Below are 24921 nucleotides of genomic sequence, written 5' to 3' on the forward strand. Positions count from 1 at the left end.
TCGTTTCGAATACCTAAAACTCAAATTTCTCTTCAAAGTTTTTTCAGTTTCCAATAACCCACTCATACTCAAATTATTAAATTGCCCCATTTCTATGTTTTTGAATAAAACTATTGTCAATGATTTGAATTTACGAGATGAATATAACACCTATAGTAGTAAGATACTTCCTTGTTATAATGGCCTTTATGAGAGTAAGTTCTGTAAGATCAAAATTGTTATACGTAAAGACATAAAAGAAAAGCACGATATGTATGAGACTTTATCAGAATTTATTGACTACAGGCAGATATATACAGATGGTTCCAAAAATGCACTTAGCACTTCAGTGGCTTTTTACGATTTGTCAAATAGATTTGGTCACGGTTATAAAATTTCAACTTTGGCTAGTATTTACACAGCAGAAGCAAAAGCTATATTTTTAGCATTAGAATACATAGAAAAACAGGTACTATATTCGAAATGGATTATAATTACAGATAGTATGAGTGTTCTTATGGCATTAAAAAATAACACATTCATTTCATCATCAAACTACTTAATTCAAGAAATTCGTAATAAATATTATCATCTCTGTACTATATATGGAAAAGATATTATCTTCATCTGGACCCCTTCACATATTGGAGTGTTTGGGAATGAACAAGTAGACACTTTGGCTAAAATTATTAATTCAAGTGCTGCTCGTGTTCAAGATTTACCCCTTTGTTACTCAGATTGTAGTATTGGAATACATAAAATCGTTACAACTAAATGGGAGGAGCATTGGACTCAAATATTACAGACTAAAGGCAAATGGTACCGCAAAATTAATTGGCGTATTGGAAAACCGTGGTTCTGCAAAGGAAAGGACACAAACAGAAAATTTTACACCAATATTTGTAGATTACGAATCGGCCACGGACATTTCAACGAACACCTGCACCGAATGGGCATGATCGCTTCCCCATCATGCACATGGTGTAACTCAAATACAGCCCAATCTCTACATCACCTTTTTTTTTTGATTGCTCTGAATTTGTCATTCAAAGACACATTATGTTTGACGAACTTAGGATTATCTTCAAAAAACCCGAAAATATCCCGCACTCAATCCCGCTTCTCTTAAGATTTCCTTCTTGTTTCAAAGCTATTTTCACTTATATTACTACAACATTCAAGGAGCTATAAGAATACTTTTATTGAATTGCAAGACAATGATTTTTTATAATTATTTATTTTTAATTTGATAAATCCACTGGTTTAAGAAAACTCAAGAAAAGATATTTATGAAAATGTACTTACCGGATTTGACAAATGAAATATTGAAGATTATGACAATAATTGAAGCGACATTAGAAAAATAAAATTCCAGACAAATTATCTTTTTGAAGACTAGGCAGCATGGTCTCCGACCTTAGCCTGTTCCAAACGGAACAAACGTACTAAAAAAAAAAAAAATAAATATGGCGTGTTTGCTTTGTGCTGTCTGTTTCTGTCAAATATTTATTCAATGGTTGTGATACCTATTAAGAAAAGCTACTGTTTATATCGAAATAATATTAATGATGCGATAACTATTATTAACAAATTTTATAATGGCGGTCAACCTTTGAAAGTACACTGTTAATATACGAAAGTCATATATGTTTTATAACAAAAAAGGTACATTTGTTTGGTGACTTTTCTATTTTTTACTATTATTATTATGACAATAGTTTCCTATAACTCCCTTCACACAGCCATTCTATTTTTTGCCAGTCTATAATGTTGTTAAAATGAAAGTTTTAAAAGAAATTCATACTTTCCCACGTTTAAACAGTCCAATCTGTTTTGGGTGCCTGCCGACACCATAAATGGTCGAAGGAACATACTTTTGTCCTGAGTCACAATATTAATTATCCAGTACTAGTTATAATTCAATCGTGCGACAATCACTCACTTGGTTCTTAGTAAGTTAGTCATTTTTAACAAGTACGTACCTATTTTAATTGTTAACGCCTATATAATATTATCTAAAATTGTACTTTAGTTGTTATTCTTTTTTATATATCCATATTGTTACACTACTTATTTATTTATGTATTTATATTCTTTTAGACAGTCACTTGTAATATAGATATTAGGTTATAACAAAAATGTACACTCTTAAAGACATTTCTTCCAGTCAACCTTGAGTACCTGAAAGGAGGAAATATCAAAGTTTTATATATAAAGCATAATGTATATAGTTCGATAATGATATGATAAATAAATAATTATTAGTAGCCTATATATTTAGTAAAAAAATATAGATATTTATAACACAATAACTATTATATATATAAATAATTCAACTGTCGGTTGTATTGTAAAATCTTTTTGTTTGAGCTTCGAAGGCATGAAAGGTCTGCACCATTCTAGTATCATTTACGAGAGAATCCTAAAGTCTAACAGTTTATACTGGCTTTGGTATAAGAGTAGGAGTTGTGGATAGGTAATTTCAATGTATGTTTTAGACAACACTTTGGTATTGGAGATTCTAAAGGAATATATTTGTCGGGGGTAATCCGAGGCTGAATGTGTGGCTTTGTATTATAACTAACTTTTATATGTAACATGTATTAGTATATAAAATATCTTATATACAAATTTTTTTTTTGATGGATGAAAATGTTAATAAGTTAATGGTAACCCCGCCTGCGCTAACGGGATACGCTGGCGGAGCACCAGTGAACGGTGATAAATGAGAATGAAAACAGGCCAGTTAGCCCATCATGATGAATTCATCGGGAATTAACCATGATAGTTTCCAGGGAGAACCGCGAGGAGGAACCTGGTTGGGTATATTGTTAGCAATGGGATTCTCAGTATCCATTACTAACAATCCCTTTCCCCCCTATTCTAAATTATTGTAACATTTAACCCATCTGAGTACCATGTTTTATTTAAATACATTATAGAATATATAGTCAATATATAGACAGATTTTACACACAGGTTAATGTTAGTAAGAATATATTTTTCTGTTTTCAGTATATCTGAATGTCTGACACTACACAATGTCTTATGGACACGATGAAGGGCCAGTCTATTACAGGGAAATACAAAAGAATGCATATCTTAAGAGGGTTTCGAATGAAAGCAGTGGGAGTAAGCTCAGACCATTGGGTCATAAGGTTTGTAAGAGAATTAAATGTAATTATAATATTATTATAAAGAGTAAAGATTTGTGTTTTTGTATGTATGTTTGTTTGTAATGGATGAACTGAAAACTGCTCAACCAAATAAAAACATTTTTGCACCTATAAAATGTTATATTATAGAATGAGCCACTCCTTTACCAGAGGGAGACTTTGTACAAAAGTCAATTGCTTGGGTACCTCTGTCTCATTCGTGTTTCAACCGTGAAACAGTTGTGTTTACATGGCCGTGTTTCGGTTTGAAGGGTGGGATATGGCGTGAATTTACTGGGTGCAGAGGAATAACACCTGAGTCCTCAGGAATAACAACACATGGGGGGTATCGTGGGTGAAGCAGTATACTCTGTTATGTCCATGGTACTGCTTTGTATTAATATATTTGTTTGTAATGGATGAACTGAAAACTACTCAACCAAATAAAAACATTTTTGCACCTATAAAATGTTATATTATAGAATGATCCACTCCTTTACCAGAGGGAAACTTTGTACAAAAGTCAATTGCTTGGGTACCTCTGTCTCATTCGTGTTTCAACCGTGAAACAGTTGTGTTTACATGGCCGTGTTTCGGTTTGAAGGGTGGGATATGGTGTGAATTTACTGGGTACAGAGGAATAACACCTGAGTCCCCGGGAATGGCAACGCATGAGGGGTATCATGTGCGAAACAGTATACTCTGTTATGTCCATGGTACTGCTCATGTCTATAGGTGACGGTTACCACTTTACATCAGGTGGGCCATCAGCTTGTTTGCCATTTTAAGTTGTATAAAAAAATCCTTCCTTTCCCAAGAATGTTGTTAGAGCCTACCAAGCTAGGGCCAGGGATGGGCAGCAGCGTCTCTCTTAAAACATCATCAAAGTCTAACTGTGGTTGATAACCCACCTGCCAAGTGTGGCAACTACTGGCAAAATTCCCCAATTGGGGAAAACCTGTGTTCAGCATTAGACAGTTAAGGGCTGATATATTAATAATAATAAATATTTTAAAGTAATATAAACAAGAAAAATTTGATTTTTTGTAAATTTTATTTATTTATTGACCACATTACAAAAAAATAATTGGTATAAATTTTTGTAATGGATAAACTCGAAACTATGCAAGCAAATCTAAAATTTCTTTTATCTATAAAAAGTTTATTTATATATTAGTTATTAATTAAATATTAATAATTAGAAATCCATATACAAATCATAAAGGGAAAAAAATTCTCTGAAACCGCACTGTACATGATCATTTAGGTTCAAGCATGTGAGAATGAATTCCCTGTCGATGGCGATCGGTGTGATGATAAAAGATGGCTGTGGGCATCATTTCACATAATTATCATATAATTCCTCAAAACACAATCCTTATACAAGAGGTAGAACACACAAAAGGCGGCAAAGTGTCGCCTCAGACTTTTTTTTATAGGTTATAATGAAATAGTAACCCCACCCGCGCTATCGGTATACACAGGCGGAGCACCAGTGACGGATGATAGGTGAGGATGAAGTAGGTCAGTTAGCCCATCGTGACGAATTCAATAAGAATTGTTCACGATGGTTTCTAGGGGGAACCATGTGGAGGTTGACCTGATAGGGCATATTGCTAGCAATGAGGCTGTCAAACTCCATTGCTAACAATCCCTTTCCCCCTCTGGCCTTAGACTAAAGGGCTCCATACCGCTTGTGAGCTTGGAATCGTCAGCTATTCTCATATATACATAGATAGATACCTTTTATTGTTTTTTCCATAAGATTACAATAGTAAACTTATTATAAATACAAACAATTACAAGAAAATATTACACTGTGAAAACAATGGGTCGCCTTATCGCTAAGAGGGATCTCTTCCAGGCAACCTTTGGATGGAGAGGAGTAATTATAAACAGTTTGACTGGGGGCACGAAACTTTGTTCGTTTATTAAATACATATAGATCTACATATCTCATAGTCCCTCTTTGAACCGAGTCAAGAGGACTAAGCTGGTATATAGCTTTCATACACAGATGAGAGCAGCACTCCATGCGGGGGCCGAGCTTGTGGCTTGTAACACAATAATCTTTATCACGGAGTAAAGTACCGTTTCGCTGTATTGAGCACTCGGAGCTTTTTAGAATTTTTGGATTGGCCATAAGGTCAATCCAAAAAGTATATATATAGTAAGTTCTAGATGACCTCGGAACTCTATAGTGCTGGAGATGTCAATTACGAGTATACTGTTGAAGCTAATATGCCAGTGTATACCGACAGCATAGACTATGTTGCCATTCACTTATCATACATTTACAGAAAGTGCCACTCAAACCGATGTGGACAGTATTCTGCGTACACAACGGCCGCACCCCATTCCTCGAGCAGTACCCCGAGGCGGAGTCCTCAGCGACCCTCGCACACAAGCCCGTGTGGAGGGCCTGCCTCCGTACTGCCAGGCACGTGACCGCCAGCGTCAAGCCGAGGGCCGGCGTGGAGCATGATTTTCTTATTGATACAGACCATGGGCCTGTGAGGATGATAGCTCCCGACTGGTAAGTGATCTTACTAATATAATAAAAAAATATTAAAATCATTCTATCTTTGCAATTTTGTTTAAATATAAAAAATGATTAGAAAACTGTCATCATTGTGTTCTCTTTTATTTTATATTTATATGTTGTATTTAACATATATATATGTATATATATTCTTATTTATGTAGGTTTACATTCATATGTATGTATTAATATTGTATCTTTTAAATATATATATATATATATATATATATATATATATATATATATATATATACATATATATATATATATATTGTTTATGTTAAGAGATGACTAAGTGAATTTAATTTATAATTTATGTACTGTATGAAATTATTGTATCTACCATAGTAGATACAATAAATTTGTTTATGAATTCATATTCATTTGTTTCAAATTTTTGTTTATGAATAAATAAAATTAATATATATATATATATATATATATATATATATTAATTAATTAATTAAATTATCTATCTTGTTTTCGGGTGCCCCTTTCTTCTAGTGTCTTTTGTTGGATAACATAAAGTTACTTGTTTACTTCATTTGCTGTATAGATAATCTGGTGGTATTATTTTATTGTTACCCTATTTCCCTTTGGCCACAACAAAATATCAGTGTTTCGCTCTTTTGTGGGCAAATGCACGTATATACACTACATATTTACATTTATTTATATCATATTATTATACATTTATTTATATCATATTATTATACATTTATTTATATCACACTACACATACACCCACGCATACATTTAACCCTCTTTACAATTGGTGACCATGAATTTGTATTATTTAATCATTGCTGTCAATATCTGAACTTTAACAACATGAATTTAATTATTTTATATATCAATTAACTTAACTTTATGGACACTCACTATTATATATGGGTTCCTTTCATACATGTGCTTATATTATTTGCATACACCCACTCTAACTCGCCTACCTCGCTATGGAATCAAAATTTTTGTTTGTATAAGTAAAATCCGTTATTGGCTGTATTCATAAGAGACTTAGCATGTAAGTTATTTTTTAAGAGCTGTGGATTTTTGTATAAAATAAAATAAAAAAAAAAAATTGACTTTTATGTATTTATTTTTATGCATCTCTCTTGTCTCGCTTTTTATGTATATCTGTATATGTTGTGATTTGTGTGCTGTAAGTAATGCGAATAAATTATATATCTATCTATCTATTTATTATTAAAGTTTATTTGTGTTTGTTTTAATGTTTATTGTATTATAACTCCTTTAGTTATAAACCCGTTATCAATTTTGTTTATTCGTTACGACATACTGACCCTCCGTCCCTAGACGGGGGTCGAAGTGCGGTAGCCTAAGCCGAGGTCCGAGCCACTCTGACGACCTTAAGCGCACGCCCCATACCATAAGTGAGAGTTGACACTTTGTCGCTCCCTTCTCGCGGGCTTGGAGTGCCATCTGCACTGGTCCCTGTACACGCGTTCTGTGAAGCTGTAAAGGCCATCTGCGGTCAACAGCACGAATTGTTAGAAAAAAAAAAACAATTTTTTTATCTAAAAGAATATACTTACAGATTGGTCACACTGAGATTTTATCAAAATCGGTTTATTAGTTTTTTTTTCTTTTTTTTTTTTAACATACACATAATACTTATATATACATCAATAAATTAAAGTTAATATACAAAGTTTAGTTTTTAAATCAAAATGCTTTGTGGTAATAAAGTTTTTTGTTTTTCAAAGTCTCTAAATTATGTATGCATGAGGACTTAGTGTATGTGATATGTTCTCAGGGATTCCATGCAAGACTGGGTGACGACGCTACGCAACAAGCTCCACGAGTTGAAGATCTTGTCCAAAGGCGAAAACGTATACTGTGCCGCGCCAGCTGCGCCGGTGCCTCGTGCCGCCGCGCGTGACCCCACCAGTCCTCTGCCGCCCACGCCTCCTGTGCCGCCTGACAGGTACCATAGATAATTTTTTTTATTCAAAATCGAGTATTTGGCCTTATTTTGACATGTCCATGGTGCTGTTTATGTCTATAGGCGACAGTTACCATTTTCCATCAGGTGGGCCGTCAGCTTGTTTGCCATTCTAAGTTGTATAAAAAAAAAATAGTGAATATTTCAATATTGCATAAAAAAAGAAGTTTGACATTGTGATATTTATATTTTCAGAGTACCAGGCATAGAACTAATTCCGTCTGTCCGTCCACCCCCCGAGGAACCACCACCTCCATCCCCTCCCCCGCCATCCCCTCCACCTTCGAACACAGTCGACATATCCAACTGGGACGAAAACCCCCAACCGAGTACGAGCCAAGAGATGCAGCAACCGAAGAGTGTCACCAAAATATGTGGACAAAATATATGCTTGGACGACTCTATATTGAAACGTAACACAGAAGTGACCGACAGTGATGAGGAGTTCTTCGCAGAAGTGGATCGGATACACTCATCAGTGGACGTAGACGAGTACAGGAATATGGATGATCCGCACAGTTACGGAGAGAGGTTCGAAGAGTTCAAACAGACTGTGGTCGTGGGAGAAGAGGATTCTAGCCATACGAGTGGCGTTGATAATGTCTCAAGGTAATTTTTTAGGTTTTAAATTAATTTTTTTAATGCAAGACAATTGAATTTTTAACCACTTCTCACAAACAGTGTGTTGTGAGGGGCCAGGCAATGAACATATGGGAGTACAGCCCACTTAGATGGGGGGAAAGGGATTGTTAGTAATAGAGACTGAGAATCCCATTGCTAGCTATATTCCCAACCGGGTCGACCTCCTCGCGGTTCCCCCTGGAAACTATCATGATTAATTCCTGATGAATTCATCATGATGGGCTAACTGGCTTGTTTTCATTCTCATCTATCACCCTTCACTGGTGCTCCGCCAGCGTATCCCGTTAGCCCAGGCGGGGTTACCATACCATTTTCACCCATCAAAAAAAAAGCCCATTTAGATGGCAGATCAAGATAAAACCTATATCAAATTTTATTTATTTATTTATTTCTTATTGCATTCCATAATGTGATTATTAGATAACATTTCAACTTTAATTATGGATCCTGTTTTTTTAAATGGGTGATAATGTAATGGTAGCCCGCGCTATCGGTATACACCAGCGGGGTATCAGTAAAGGATGATAGATGAGAATGAAGCAGGTCAGTTAGCCCATCGTGACGAATTCAACAAGAATTGTTCACGATGGTTTCCAGGGAGAACCACGTGGAGGTCGACTTAATATTGTTTCACAGTAACTCTTGTGATTAACATCTTTTTATGTTAAAAAAAATGGCAGTGGAATTAAGAAGCAATAAAAAAATTTTCTTAGTTGGTGACGGGAACCATCAAATAACTGGAGCAAAATTACCGTCTAATCAAATCAAGTGTCCCAACATTTTTCCCCTTCTGTCCTCAATAGTTCTAATAATTTGTCTTTTTTCCTTAACTCTAAGCTGGGCCTCCTCATTGCTAATTCGATCCCTCCAGCTAATTTTCTCCATCCTTCTTCCAGCACCACATTTCAAAGGCTCTAAGTTTATCCATTTCCTTCTGAGCTAATGTCCATATCTCATGTCCATACAAAGCTATACTCCAGATATAGGTTTTGATAAGCTGCTTTCTAATATCTTTTGTTAACGTGCATTTTAAGTATAAATAAATATTAATTATTTTTGCAGTGACCACCCAGCAACGAACATAACCGTCATACAAGTATCAAATAAACCACCACACACAGCTATACCAGTCCTGGGTCCGGAAACTGACGTATTCAATTTCAATTTCGAACAAAAGCTCTCGATCCAACCCGATCAGCCGTTCGTCAACATCGTTAACACAGAAGTCAATGTTACCACTACAGAAAACGGTTATGGAACAGTCTACAAAGACAACGAGTATGGCCACCTCAGTTTGACAACAACTGTCAACCTGACAGATGTCAAAGTGACAGATGGAGTGTACGAGAGGCTGTGTATGGCTTCGACGTCCGCCGAGAATCCAATAAACAAATTGAGGCATAGTGATAAAATCCGAAAGTCGTCGCTACCGAATTTAGACATAGAATCCACTTATGAATATTTATTTCCCAATAATAATAGAACAAATATAAGGTTATGTACAGACAGTAATGATGGTAACCAAGCTAATACTAATGTTCGAAATTCAAATGGCCAAGTCGATTCTGTTGGTGGAAGTCATTCCAATTCTAATATTTCGAATGGAATAAGTCAGAGTAATTCCAATACTGATGGAAGTAGTCGAGATAATTCTAATTCTAATTCTAACGGTGGAAGTACGAGAGATATTACCAATCGTAATACAAGAGATGAAGCTAATGAAAATAGACAGAAAAATATTACTGTTAGTGTGTCCAACGCTGTGCCAACGGAAAATGAGCCTTCAGCTAGGGTGTTAAGGTCTAATGTAGAAAGATCGTACAGTCAAAACGCATATGACACGTCGGATAGAATGAGACAGCATCTAATTAGAAGAGTGCAGAATATTAGCCCTAAAAGGGACAACAAGAATGGTAAATATTTTAATTTAACCACTATTATCAACAGAATAATAGTATGTTGACCAATTATAGCTAGATGATGACAATGAACGCTGTTCAATAACAAACTTTTTAATATTATGGCCTATTTAATATCAGAAAATTTAAATATATATTTAAAAAAAATCTGTACCTATGTATGTTTAAATCTTTAAAACTACGCAACGGATTTTGAAGCGGTTTTTTTAATAGATAGAGTGATTCAAGAGGAAGGTTTATATGTATAATACATGCATAATATTGTTTGGAAATAAATAAATAAATAAAATGTGATTTTGAAAAATAAATATTCTACGCTCTGTACATAATATTTGTTTCAGATAAGTCGGAAGTGAGCCAACCGAAACCGATATGGAAACGCGGATTGACTGAACTGTCCTTGTTGACAAGGTTGAGAGGTATAGCCAATGGGAAACGACAGGAGAGCCCCACCAGGCACGAGGTGGAACGTAGTGAAAGGTTAGCAACAATATAATTACTAATTACTAACAATCTAGCCTCGCTTTATTACAGATGGATAGAATTTCCTAACACTCCACTGTGTACCAGTATTTGTTTTTCTATACAACTTAGAATGGCAAACAAGCTGACGGCCCACCTGATGGAAAGTGGTAACCGTCGCCTATAGACATGAGCAGTACCATGGACATAACAGACTTATGTATTAATACTGTTTCGTCCATGAAGGGTGAGATATGGCGTGAATTTACAGGGTACAGAGGAATAACACCCGAGTTCTCAGGAATGGGGAGTATCATGGGCGAAACAGTATACTTCCATCAGGTGGACCGTCAGCTTGTTTGCCATTCTAAGTTGTATAAAATTTGTATAAAAGTAACTTTAAAAATTGAGAAAAATATGAAGATTATCAGAGAAACAAAAGAGAGAGCAAAATTAATTTAATAAGTAATTTATTGGCGCAAAGATATTTTGCGATTAATTTTTTATGAATTTATTTCCTTAGCAACAATCTGCTATTTGGTTATATCATAAAAAAATGGTATTTCAGTCAACGGGTAGTGACGTCCCCTGTGAAGGTGGTGCGTCGTTCGCGACCAGAAGCCAGGGTAGACAGCACTAGGAGAAGAAGTAGCTCTTTAAGCAATGGTGAGTGTATAATACCTCCTATAAACTTTTTCAATAGAATTTATTAAAAATTTAAACAAATTTACGATTGACTCGACCCTGTGGTTTTTTTTTATTTATTTATTTAACTCTTTATTGCACCATAAATAAATATATACAATGACAAGTGAATAATTCAAGTGAAATACAGTAACATAAATACAGATTGAAATATACACATAAATACATAGATCTTTTTTATTTAGATGCTTTTACCCTATAAGGATATGTCGGCCTCATCGTACCCTAATTTTAAAAAATACGTCACATACTTAAAACATTAATACATAAATAAATAATACATAATAGCTTAGTAGTCTATTTCCATAAAGGGAATTATTGATACAAAAATATAGTAATTAAAGATTTCGCCATTCCGGAATGTGGCTCTGCGAGTATATTTGAAAATAAACCAATCTCCTGTCTGTTGGGACTATATTTCTGTATCAATACTTCCCTTTGTGTTTTGTATTTCGTACATTCGGATATCATATGGCGGACATCATCCAATGTGTTACAAACAATCACAATTCGGATTATTAACTTTTTTCCATGAGAAAAGCGAATTTGTGGTTAATATTGTGTCAGATAGCTGATGTTCAGTAGTGGGAAACGGGGGGGGAAGGGATTGTTAGTAATGGAGACTGAGAATCCCATTGCTAGCAATATACCCTACCAGGTCGACCTCCTCGCGGTTCCCCTGGCAACTATCATGGTTAATTCCTGATGAATTCATCATGATGGGCTAACTGGCCTGTTTTCATTCTCATCTATCACCCTTCACTGGTGCTCCGCCAGCGTATCCCGTTAGCGCAGGCGGGGTTACCATTCCATTTTCACCCATCAAAAAAAAAAATAGTGGGAAACGATAGATTGATATTTAGATTTGTTATTAAATTCAGAGTTTTAAAATATGTTTTTGTTTTATAAATCATATACATACATGCCAAAATAGAAGGAAGGAGGGGGAGAGGGAATACCGAGACATAGTTACATCAGGCAGATCAAGGAAGAAGTTGGTGTCGTGTCGTATCAAGACGTGAAGAGACTCGCTGCAAATCGTAGTGAGTGGCAAGAGCTCCACCGACAAGAGCGCAGCTCTTAAATAGGGTAGATAGATAGACATGCCATTATAAGTATATGAATTTGTAAGTAGCTAATAAATCTCGATTGGGGATACGATTTAGGGCGATTCAAATGAATAAATTCGAGAAACGTAAACAATAGGTCATTTTAATTTCTTATCCAGCGAAAGAGAGAAAGAGAGATTTTTTACAAAAATAAAAATTTTGTTAGACACGGTTAACGGTTACCACTTTCCATTAGGTGGGCCGTTAGCTTGTTTTCCATTCTAAGTTGTATAAAAAAAATTTGTTAGACAATCGCCAAATTGGTTGACTGAATTTTTACACGTCTTTGATTGTCAATGAGTCTATCTATATAATAGAAGCCTGTATTTATCGTGAAACAGGCCAGTCCCCGCCAGCAGCCCCGCTGGCTGCACTGGCCGCGCCGCCGGCCACGCTGGCGCCGCTGCGGGCGCGGCAGGCGGCGGCACTACGCGCCGAACAGCGGCGCGGCGCCGCCGTGCCCGCCGCCGTGTCGGCGCGGGACCCGCCCGTCTTCGCCGACTACGACGGACACGTCTGGTGAGATAGCTGCTACCTTGTCCACACGGGGGGGAGGGATTGTCAGTAACGGGTACTAGTAGTCCCATTGCTAGCAATATATCCTAACGGGTCGACCTCCACGTGGTTCCCCCTGGAAACCATCGTGAACAATTCTTGTTGAATTCATCGCCATGGGCTCACTGACCTGCCTTTTCATCCTCACCTGTCATCACTCACTGGTGCCACGCCAGCGTATACGTATGCCATTCCATTATCACCCATTAAAAAAAAATCTTATCCACACGTTACTCGAAGTATTCATAATTTAAAACAAGTAGTTTTGCGTTACAAAAATAAAAACCAATTATTTTGAAAAAAAGACTTCATGGTCGGCGGAGGTGGGAGACCGGTGGTGATGTGTAGTGTGGTGTGCAGGGTGGCGCGGTGGGGCGGCAGTGGATGGCGCGCGGGTGGCCGCAGTGGTGACCGCGTGGCGGCCGTCCGAGCCATGCAGCCGCGCGACGCAGCCCACGCTCGCCTACTGCTGCGGGCTGACCCCGCACATCCGGTAATATATTTATTTAATTTATAAATTTAGAATTACTGTAAAAGTCATTCAATTGTTTTTTATTTTTAAATCGATAGACAATTTTGGTGTTGCCATCATTCCGTTACGGGGGCTCTTAAACGTGCAAGACATCAACATCATTGTTAAAATTGTGTGTGTAACTAATTAAATTTCTTGTGATCAGGTTGACATGCTGTTTTATCGCGTGCCTTTAGGAAAAATTTACGTGTTGAATAGGAGAGAAAACGAGAGTTTAGGTGAGTGTCGTTTATGTTGATTTTTCAAATTTTTTTTTTTTTTTACTATACAGGGTGTACGCGACAGGTTGGCAAACATTAAAACGGTGTATACAGCCCATTATTCTGAACTGAAAAATAGTGGGAATTCTTTTTGGGAAATAACGATTTTTTCATTTAACCCTTTGAGTGCCGACGAGCGCCATCGCGGTCAAGCGCATTGCAACTGAAAGTGCCACGAGCATCATAGCGCTGTTTAGCTTGCTGTAAAAAAATATTAAAATTGAATAATTTTTGGAGGAGATACAATTTTTTTAGAGACAAGGGTAAATGACATCAACACGACAAAGATTTCTCTGGCATTTTTAAGTAAGTAGATATGAGAACAAATCAATGGCACTAAAAGGTTTAATATTATATAATCTATAATATTACGCCATAATATAAAGAAATAATAATATTTCATAATGAAATAATATAAAATAACAAAAAAAAAGCAATGAATTTTTTTTTATACAACTTAGAATGGCAAACAAGCTGACTGCCCACCTGATGGAAAGTGGTAACCGTCGCCTATAGACATGAGCAGTACCGTGGACATAACAGAGTATACTGTTTCGCACATGATACCCTCCATACGTTGCCATTCCTGAGGACTCAGGTGTTATTCCTCTGTACCCAGTAAATTCACGCCATATCCCACCCTTCGAACCGAAACACAGCCATCCACCCTATATAATGTTGTAATATTGTATTCTATTGTTAAATAATGCATGTAGTTTGATTTATAATTATTTTATATAATACACTGTATTTTAACACCTACCGGTTTAATCGAAGTGGTAGAGGTAGAGAAAATTCGACTAGTTTCGGGACCATTCGGGACCCTTAGTCGTGAGCGACTGTGACGCGAGCGAGTAGCTCAGTTCAGCTTAGCATGCTAATTATAAGAGCAAGCTGAGCTAAGCTAATAATACTAATAATAATAATAATAATAAACAGATTTATTTCTCTTCACAATTCATTACAGTGAAATACAATGCTTATTTTAAACAAATTATAAATATAATTGTGAGAGACTGGTGCCTGAGATAGGTATAAGAATACCTGTATTACAGGTCACCAGGGCCTCACTCCGCGGGGTTACTTACTAAGCACTTGTAATACAATAAAAAATAGAAAGAGATATTTAATTATAATTTAATCTGAATTTTGTGTGTGTGTGTGTGTGTGTGTGTGTGTGTGTGTGTGTGTGTGTGTGTGTGTGCGCGTTCGTGTGTGTGCGTGGGTGTGTACGCGCGCGCGCGCGTGTGTGTGTGTGTGTATGTGCGTGTCTCTCGCTGTGTGTATTTGTGTTTGTACGCATTCATATAAAAATTAAGGTAGTTAGTTATTTTCTCACATCTGTGGGATAAGTAAGGCCTCTGTAGCATCATAGTCAAGTGATTTTAACCAATTGGATATGAGCTTTTTACAAGCGTACCTATGATGTCGGTAGATTGACAACTGAGCGTTGATTTTATTATATAAGTAACTACTTAGAAAACAATAAAAATTTTTTGAGAAGCATTTTTTAAATGCTTTAGTAGAACAAACAGAATTTTTACGACGTTTATGCCTCTTCAAATTTGGATCAAACAACATCTGTGAATGTTTTTTTAGTACTGTTGATATTATAAATGTTTGCCTGACTGTTAGCACGTCCCATTTCTTATATAATTCTGTAGTAGAATAGCGAGATGGGAGTGCACCTGCAACTTTTAATATCAATCTCTGTGCTTTTTCGGCCTCCACAGCTAAGCTAAATTAACATACTATGTTAATTTAGCTTAGCTGAGTTAACAATGCTGTTAGCTTAGCTCAGTTAATAATGCTTTGTTTTTTTAATGCATGATAATACAAAACTAACCTTGCCCACCCTTACGGTATACGCTGGTGGGATGCCGGTGAGGGATGATAGGCGAGAATGAAAAGGCAGGTCAGTTAGCCCATCGAGATGAATACATCTGGAATTCAGTACAAAGGTTTCCAGAGGGACCATGTGGAGATCAACCTGATAGAGGGTGTTTTACTAGCAGTGGGATTGGCAGTACAAATTATTAAATTCCCCCTCCCCCCATTCCTTTCCCCCCAATAAAGCTATGTTAGTTTAGCCTGAGTTAACATGCTATGTAAGTTTAGCTTAGCTGAGTCAATAATACTATGTTAGTAGAGCTTAGCTGAGCTAATAATGCTGTTTTGCTGTTATTCTAGTCTGATCTAATTATTGCGCTTGTGTTCAGGTATTAAGCTGGATAACGAGTGCAATATAGTGTCAGTGGACCGCGCGTCGGCCGCGGGTCGTGCAGGGCTGCCCCTCGCGGGCCGCTGGGCGCTCACCGAGGTCAACAACCGCCCGCTCACTCTGCTTAAGGTAACAAACAGTTTTTCTAGGAAAAGACAATTTTTTCTTAAACCCTGTTAATGAACACTAACACTTAGCTTTTAGCTTTAGGGAATGGCTTTCCTTAATTAACAAAATTAATTAATATAGACACGACGCAGTGTAGGACGACCCCCCACTAGTTTTTTTTAATGCGTGATGGAATGGCAACTCGCCTGCGCTATCGGTATACGCTGGCGGGGCACCAGTGAGGGGTGATAGGTGACGATGAAAGCAGGTCAGTTAGCCCATCGTGACGAATTCCAATAGAATTAACCACGATGGTTTCCAGGGGGAACCGTGTGGAGGTCGACCTGATAAGGTGTAATGCTAGCAAAGGGGTCATTAAACCCCATTGCTAACAATCCCTTTCCCCCCAGATCCTTCACTAGATGGAGTGATGACTTCAAATGCGTTGCAGGGAGTCAGTGGATGCAGGTGGCTCAGGACCGTTCTTTATGGCAGTCTATGGGGAGGCTTATGTCCAGCAGTGGACGTATAATAGCTGAGATGATGATGATATAGATATACATTTAATTTGCTAATATTTTTGTAGTTAAATTTTTTTTATGCAACTTAGAATGGCAAACAAGCTGACGGCCCACCCGATGGAAAGTGGTAACTGTCGCCTATAGACATAAGCAGTACCGTGGACATAACAGAGTATACTGTTTCGCCCATGATACCCCCCATGCGTTGCCATTCCTGAGGACTCAGGTGTTATTCCTCCGTAACCAGTAAATTCACGCCATATCCCACCCTTCAAACCGAAACACAGCCATGCAAACACAACTGCTTCACGGTAGAGACACGTATGGGACAGACAGATTTTACATGTATATAAAACAATTGAAAAAGAGATGCATGATGCTTATAGTAAACCTGTGTTTGTCAAACTGTTTATAATTACTCCTCTCCATCCAAAGGTTGCCTGCAAGAGATCGCTCTTAGCGATAAGGCCGCCCATTGTTTTCTCGCTGTGATTATTTCTTGTAATTGTTTGTATCTATAATAAGTTTACTATTGTAATCTTATGGAGGAAACAATAAAGAGCGTCTATCTATCTATTTGTGCTTGTATGCAATTCCTATTGTTTCTCAAAATATTTTTCTCCATCAGGGTGGAGAAGAAGAGATGAACCGTCTCGCCATGCACGGCTCGGAGATCTCAATACTCATACAACCGGCGGCTCTAGTCAAGAAACTGCGTGCAGCCATCAAAGCAAACAAAACCCTCATGTCCATGAGATAAGGTTTAAATTCCTTTGGAGTTTGATGAGTGAATGAAGGAATGAAAGCTATCGGTCAGGTCAATGAACGATGTAATGACGTTTACACGATGGACGATTAGTTGTATTGTTTTGTTTTTTTTTTTTTTTTATCGCACAAGACACAAAACGCAAGTCTATTATTGGGAATAAGTTGAAATATTTGAAATGTCAAATTTAATTGATTTTTGGCTATTTTAAATTCAAATTTACAGTGATAGTTTAAAAATAATTTTATCCCGTGATTATTAATATGTTAAGAGTGTGTTTTTTTTTAATAATCAATCGGAAATATTGAAAATTGTTAACAAGTTGAAAAATTTAATTTTTGATATCTCTATGCACTGGGACACTGGATGGGAACCCATATCGCTAGTTTATCGTAGTCCTGGCAACTGAGTTTCCAGTTACACCGCGAAAGGGTTTTTTTTTTTGAAAAATTTTTCAACCTGTTAATATAATTTATGATATTTCAATGTAATAACTACCGGTTCAACTTAATTTCACGCCACAGCTGCCTACGATTAAGGGTTACGAATTGATACTGAAACTAGTCGAGCTTTCTCGATATAATTACAGGTAAATCTAACCAGTAGTTATTATATTAAAATATAATATGTGATTACAAAACTTTGATAGTTATTTTTTATTTCCAAATGAAGAGTTAGACATATTTGAAATATTTTCTAAATAAACTATTCTATTGATTTTGAATGTTCACATACAATTTTGACGTTGCTTTACTCTCTTATAGTTATTTCCTGCCTTTTTGTATTAATATGGCGGAGAGAAATTAAACACAACATGGCCGAATCACTAACCATAGACAAGAAGCAGTTACCCGCCAAATATATAGTTATTATAAAAAAAAGCCGGTCAAGTCAGAATCGGACTCGTGCAACGAGGGTTCCGTACAAAATCATCAAGTTTATAATTTCTTTTTTGTGAAATAACTACAAATTTTACTGTTTTCGGATTTTTTCCTTTACTTGTGCTAAGTGATGGTTTAAGAGGAACGCTGATGCTCATCTCTCGACTGTTAAGTTCCCTTAGTCGCTTACGACATCCACCAGTAAGGAATGAGTGGCCCATTCTATGCCGGGACCACACGGCAAGGCTGTCTTATGATTTTTTATTAAGATTCATTGGAGTTGTTTACGATAAGTTCTATTTCACAGATCTCTTGCACATGTAATAAAAACACACAAGTATTATATAGGCTACGGTAATCGCTTACCATCAGGTGGGCCGTATGCTTGTTTGCCACCTCAGTGGTTGATATGCAACTATTTGTTAAGCAATTTTGATTGTGATATATATATATACATATATATTTTATTATTAGAAAGGGTATTTTTACATTTTACACATAACATTTTTACACTGTACTTTTATACTCTATGGCAATATACTATTTTTTATCTATAAGTGATACTAAGAGTGGGCAATATATAGCAGTATCTATATATTTTAATTGCAATATTGATGCAATATATATCCAAAAAAAAAAATTGGATAACAGACTTTTAACATATTCGAAAATAGATATCCGACCGGTATAGGCGATATCGAAATGGGTGGTGACCTTTCCGCCATCGATATCCAGAGGAAACCCAATATATAGATATCGGATTGGTATCCATTTTACCATTGCATTAGTGATATAACGCGAAGACTTCTTACCTACAGTTGTTCACATTCATGACTGTTTCTATATTTGCTTTCAAGGAAGCATCGCAGTCATGTGTCGGCCTAATATGTAGTCGTGTTTGTACGCAGTTTGGTCAAGCTTTGAAAGTTCAATTTTTTTTAACCGGATAAAAAAACTAAGAGTTTGTATGTTCGGCTCTATGTATTTTTCAAACCACTTCGAAAACATGGAAGTTTTTAATTCGATTGTGTTTTTATTTTATGTTTTGTTACTTTATAACTCTGTCAGTTGTAAACCGATTTGGAATTTCTTTTTTTTTTTTTCTAAAAAAGGGTATATTTACAGTTTGGTCCCGTAGGATTTTTATCAAAATTGAATTTTTTAAAAAATATACTTTTTTTAACAAATCCCATACCGTAGTTTCTAGGGAAAACTTCGGCAGGTAGCTCATTACACAATTGAGCATTCACAGAAGAAAATTCCTTTAAAACCGCACTGTATTATTCCTATAAGAAGAAATAGGCCCGGTAGGTGGCGCTAAGGAGCAAAATAACGTTTACCTGATTACCTAGCGAATAATAAATAGAAATACTGATTGCATAAATTTACTTTACAATACTTTCATTGACCAAACTTGTACCTTGTCTACCATAAGAATAAATGTGCTGCGTAGAAATAACACCTATATACTTCATGGATGCGGCTATGCATCCAAAATGCATGATTTCCCTCTTCAGACCCTGCATAGGTCTGGAGAGATGCCAAAAAATTACCATGTAACAATATGGCGCGACTCCAGCGACACACGTGCGACAGAGCGAGCCACGCGTCCTCAACGACGTCTGTCACCCGCGAGCGCTGACTATCGACTGGCTTAGCTCGCAACAGCACGCGGGCCGGCCGCGCGACGTTCTTGTTATTATTATTGAATTCACGGGAGCGTTCATTCTACCCGCATATTTATTCTATTATTTGTACTATTTTTATATATACATTAATAAGTAAATCAAACGGCAGCTAACATAGAAAGTAAGATTTGCAATACAAATATATATTTTAAAACTAAACGAAACAATATTTACTAGACTTCTTTATATGAGAAACTGTGGGAATTCCAAAAAGTGGCTAAAAAACTGTTTGACTGATTTTTAAAGAAATATACAAGGATATATGCTTTTTGCATATTTGTACTAATATGTACACATATTTGTACTAATGAATAAATAAATAAATAAAAAATATATGTTTTTTAAAACATTTTTTTGTAATCTACAAGTGCAATGATATAAGAAGTAAATACCTAAGTTATTAGTAATGGCGACGTGTAAGTTGTACGGGCGGCACAGTGTATACACTTGTGTGTGTATGTCCAAGGTGCTGTACATGTCGACGGCCACCTTTTCATCAGGTGTACCGCCAGTTTCTTTGTCCTTTCCATTAAGAAGTACATTTTTATAAACTCCACTGATTTTTATAGGAAATTAATGTGAATTAATAATTTAATTTAATATTTCTTAATAATAATAATGCGTGAAATGAAACGCAAAGAATTTCGGTTGTAATCGGGACCAAATTTTGAAAAATTGTAAAATTAATTTAATAATCTTGGAGGATTCAACACGAGAGGGGCGACTCGAATGTTTTTTTCTACCGTAAGCTTAGAAGAGTCGAATATTAGCTAAAACTACATGCATTTAGCCATAACCGCTTACCATCAGGTGGGCCGTATGCTTGTTTGCCACCTTAGTGGTATAAAAAAAATCGTGTCTTAAAGATTTGTTATTTGAAAGAATAGCTATCGAGTTGGAAATAAGTCATCTATCTTCGAATTTAAAACTTTAGTAAAGCGGATAGAATTAATTACAAAATCTACATAATTGTTTCAGCATAGACTCTGATCGGTAATTGGTTAGGGGGACTGTACAAAAGTCGATAGCTTGGGTACCTCTGTCCCATTCGTGTTTCAACCGTGAAGCAGTTGTGTTTGCACGGCTGTGTTTCGGTTTGAAGGGTGGGATATGGCGTGAATTACTGGGTACGGAGGAATAACACCTGAGCCCTCAGGAATGGCAACGCATGGGGGGTATTTTTTTTTTAGTGGATAGCAATAGAATGGTAAACCCGCCTGCGTTTACGGTATATACACGCTGGCGGGGCACCAGTGAGGGATGATAGGGGAGAACGAAAAGGCAGTTCAGTTAGTCCATCGTGATGAATTCACTTGAAATCGTACACGATGGTTTCCAGGAGGGACCGCGAGGAGGTCGACCCGGCGGGGTGTATTGCTAGCAATGGGGCTACTAATCCCCATTTTTAATAATCATTTCTCTCTTGGAAGTTTTGTTTGTACGTGTTGTCTCCTCTCTGTGTTGAATTCTTGTTTTCATAATGGATCTCTATCGAATATCAATTAATTTATTTAAAAAAAATAATTCTGTATTTATTGGCAAATTATAATCATTATAAAAAATTTATTTACTCATTTTAGTTTTAAGTTTATTTTGTGATTTTATTCGTAATTATTAAATTGTGTTATTTTATGTAAACAATATTCACATATCTTAAAAAACCTTGTGATTTACAATATAAGCTTTGAAATAAATTTCAATAAAATACTGGCTTTTTTTTTCTTTACCTTCCTTCCCCATAGTGAATTTACAGAGTACAGAGGTATAACACCTGAATCCTCAGGAATGGCAACGCATGGGGGGTATCATGGGCGAAACAGTATACTCAGTTATGTCCACGGTACTGCTCATGTCTGTACGCGACGGTTACCACTTTCCATCAGGTGGGCCGTCAGCTTGTTTGCCATTCTAAGTTGCATAAAAAAGAAAATTGTCTCTCTTCTGAATGGGTGCCACTATGTGATGCTATTCCTGAGGACTCAGGTATTATTCCGCTGTACCCAGTAAATTCACGCCATATATCACCCTTCAAACCGAAACACAGCCATGCAAACACAACTGCTTCACGGTTGAAACACGAATGGGACAGAGGTGCCCGAGCAAGTCTCCCTCTGCTAAAATAGTAATTAAGCTATGTGCGTTTCCTAAATTAGCATGTCTAGGAAACACACCCGGGACCTCATTTCAAGCGACGAGCTCACTACTGGACCATGGAAGTCGACAGATATTGGAAAATTTAATTGTTACTGCTCAAATAAGGTTTAAATGGATTTTGAATGTACCTATGCCACAAAATAAACACAGAATACTTTTTAACCGACTGAAGAAAGAGGTTCTTAAGCAATTCGGTTGTATTTTTTTTGTTTGTTATTTCATAACTGTCAGTTTTTAACTTTCCCACGCACAACCACTCTTTGGAATCAACTTCCAGCAGCAGTATTTCCGAACCGATACGACAACATAACCTTCAAGAAAAGAGCATATTCCTTTTTAAAAGGCCGGCAGCACACCTGCAATGCCGTTGGTGTTGTGGGTGACTATGGGCGGCGGTAGTCACTTACCATCAGGTGGGCCGCATGCTCGTTTGCCCCCTGTGTTGTAAAAAAAAAGTTATAAACTGTTTTGCTATTTTTTTATCTTCCACTTACAGAATGCTCATATAGAAATTTTATTAAAATCCGTTCAATAGTTTCTCATTTCATTTAATTTTTTATTTCATTTCTGATTTCATGGGTACCTCATGAATTGAGCGAATCGAACTTCCAAACACGTGTCGACTGCTGTGTTACAATGCTCAACCGACACAATAATGAAGGGATTTTAAATCAAATCATTACTTGTGATGAATAGTGGATAGTGTACGATAATTGGAAGCGCTCGTCGCAATGGCTGAATCCTGGATACCCAGCCAAATCCTGCCCTAAACGAAAATTGGCTCAGAAAAAGTTACTTGTGACTGTTTGGTGGACTAGCGCCGGTGTCGTTCGCTACAGCTTTCTAAAATCTAGCCAAACGATTACGGCAGATATCTATTGATAGCAACTGTGAATTATTGAGGTAAAACTAGCTGTAAAACGACCGGAATTAGTCAATCGCTCTAGCCCACTGCTGTTTGACGACGACGGATCGCACACTGCACAACAAACTACCACTAAGTTAGATGAGCTACAATTGGAATGTCTGCGACATCCACCGTACTCCCTGGACCTCGCTTCAGATCACACTTCAGAACAGATCACTATTTTTTTCAGAATTTGGACAACTTCTTACAAGGAAAAAATTCAACTCCGGTGCAGCAGTACAAACCTTCAAAGAGTTTATTGACTCTCGCCCCCATGGTTTTTTAGTAAAAGGATCAATGAATTACCTGTGAGATGGTAAAAGTGCATATATGGTATAATAATGGTGCATACTTTAATTAATTAAAAATATTTTACAAAAAAAGGAAAACTTTTTATATTCCTCCCGGACAAAACGCCAATTTCATATATAAGGACCTTATAGTAATTTTAAATATTTTTAAATTATTTCAGCCGTTAACTGTCCACTGCTGGACATAAGCCCTCCCCATAAGGGGAGTTTTGCCAGTAGTTGCCACGCCTGGCAGGTAAGTTGGCAATTGCAGTTAGGCTTTTAGAAATGTTTTAAAAGGGACGCTGCTGCCCATCCCTCCACTATAAGCTCCCTTAGTCGCCTCTTACGACACCCACGGGAAAGGAAGGGGTGGCCATTCTATGCCAGCACTTACACTGAAATTTTAAATATAGGATACTGTATGTAATGATTTACGGGAAACATTAAAAAAAACGAGTTGCAAGATAAAAATATTATATTTTACACATCATCAAGTATACAGCATTTAACAAACGCCTTTGAGACTTTCCAGTTATAATCTGAATTAATTATATAATAATAATTGTTATATACATAATTTGCTCAACGGAATAATTACATTGGAAGCAATTATTTATAATTATATATATATATATATATATATATATATATATATATATATATATATATATATATATATATATATATATATATATATATATATATGTAAATTTGATTTTATTTCCGGTCATTCACAATCCATACATTACGTCAGAAATGACCTGTTTCAACAATTGATTTCAACAGGAACATGTAGGGGTGTGTGTGTGTGTGTGTATATATATATATATATATATATATGTTACAACCCTAAACAATAGAGTATAAATTTCAGTAGGGGGAAAGGGATTGTTAGCAATGGAGTTTGACAGCCCCATTGCTAGCAATATGCCTTATTAGGTCGACCTCCACGTGGTTCCCCCTGGAAACCATCGTGAACAAATCTTTTTGAATTCGTTACGATGGGCTAACTGACCTACTTCATCCTAACCTATCATCCTTCACTGGTGGCCCGCCTGTGTATACCGATAGCGCGGGTGGGGTTACCATTCCATTATCATCCATTAAAAAAAAATAACACCTCAGTCCTCAAGAATGGCAACGCATGGGGGGTATCATGGGCGAAACAGTATACTCCGTTGTCTATGGTACTGCTCATGTCTATAGATAACGGTTAACACTTTCCAGTAGGTGGGCCGTCAGCTTGTTTGCCATTCTAAGTTGTATAAAAAAAAATATCGAGTTATGAGCCCCTAGGTATAGATGACGCTAGCAGAAATGGCCGTAAAAATGGCGACCGATTGCCATTAAGGAAAAGAAACTAATGATGTATTAAAACTATGTGTAAATGAGTATATCTGTATACTTTATAAGTATGTATAGTATATTTATATATTAAAAGTATATATTTAAAATCCGGCTAAAGTTTCTAAATCCTGTAATTACAGACAAATGAAGGAAATCATATTTTCATTACAAATATGTAAATCATATAAAACCTCTAGGAAGACAATTGG

At 36.5% G+C, this 24921-nt stretch overlaps 1 protein-coding gene across 2 annotated transcripts; it reads left to right on the forward strand.

The window, feature by feature from the left end:
- Nucleotides 1-1461: 1461 nt before the first annotated feature.
- Nucleotides 1462-21712, forward strand: LOC113509555 (uncharacterized). Of its 2 annotated transcripts, none has more exons than XM_031911889.2 (13): nucleotides 1462-1644; nucleotides 2995-3137; nucleotides 5435-5670; nucleotides 7454-7624; nucleotides 7838-8251; nucleotides 9347-10197; nucleotides 10545-10683; nucleotides 11234-11331; nucleotides 12821-12998; nucleotides 13395-13527; nucleotides 13712-13784; nucleotides 16046-16176; nucleotides 17305-21712. In XM_031911889.2, the coding sequence occupies exons 2-13, from the start codon at nucleotides 3021-3023 to the stop codon at nucleotides 17434-17436; spliced, it is 2673 nt and encodes an 890-aa protein (XP_031767749.1). In that variant the 5' UTR covers nucleotides 1462-1644; nucleotides 2995-3020; the 3' UTR covers nucleotides 17437-21712. The 2 variants fall into 2 exon arrangements, with proteins under 2 accessions (XP_031767749.1, XP_031767750.1); XM_031911890.2 differs by lacking the exon at nucleotides 1462-1644 and adding an exon at nucleotides 1703-1953.
- The last annotated feature ends 3209 nt before the right edge of the window (nucleotides 21713-24921 follow it).

This window comes from Galleria mellonella, unplaced genomic scaffold (assembly GCF_026898425.1).
Source record: "Galleria mellonella isolate WM207_F2 unplaced genomic scaffold, CSIRO_AGI_GalMel_v1 utg158, whole genome shotgun sequence".
Taxonomy (NCBI): Eukaryota; Metazoa; Arthropoda; class Insecta; order Lepidoptera; family Pyralidae; genus Galleria; species Galleria mellonella.

Coding starts and splice junctions, on each gene's coding strand:
- LOC113509555 (XM_031911889.2), top strand. CDS start 3,021: ATGTCTTATGGACACGATGAAGGGCCAGTCTATTACAGGGAAATACAA. Junction 12,999..13,394: donor GACTACGACGGACACGTCTG/GTGAGATAGCTG, acceptor TGTGGTGTGCAG/GGTGGCGCGGTGGGGCGGCA. Junction 16,177..17,304: donor GCCCGCTCACTCTGCTTAAG/GTAACAAACAGT, acceptor TTTCTCCATCAG/GGTGGAGAAGAAGAGATGAA.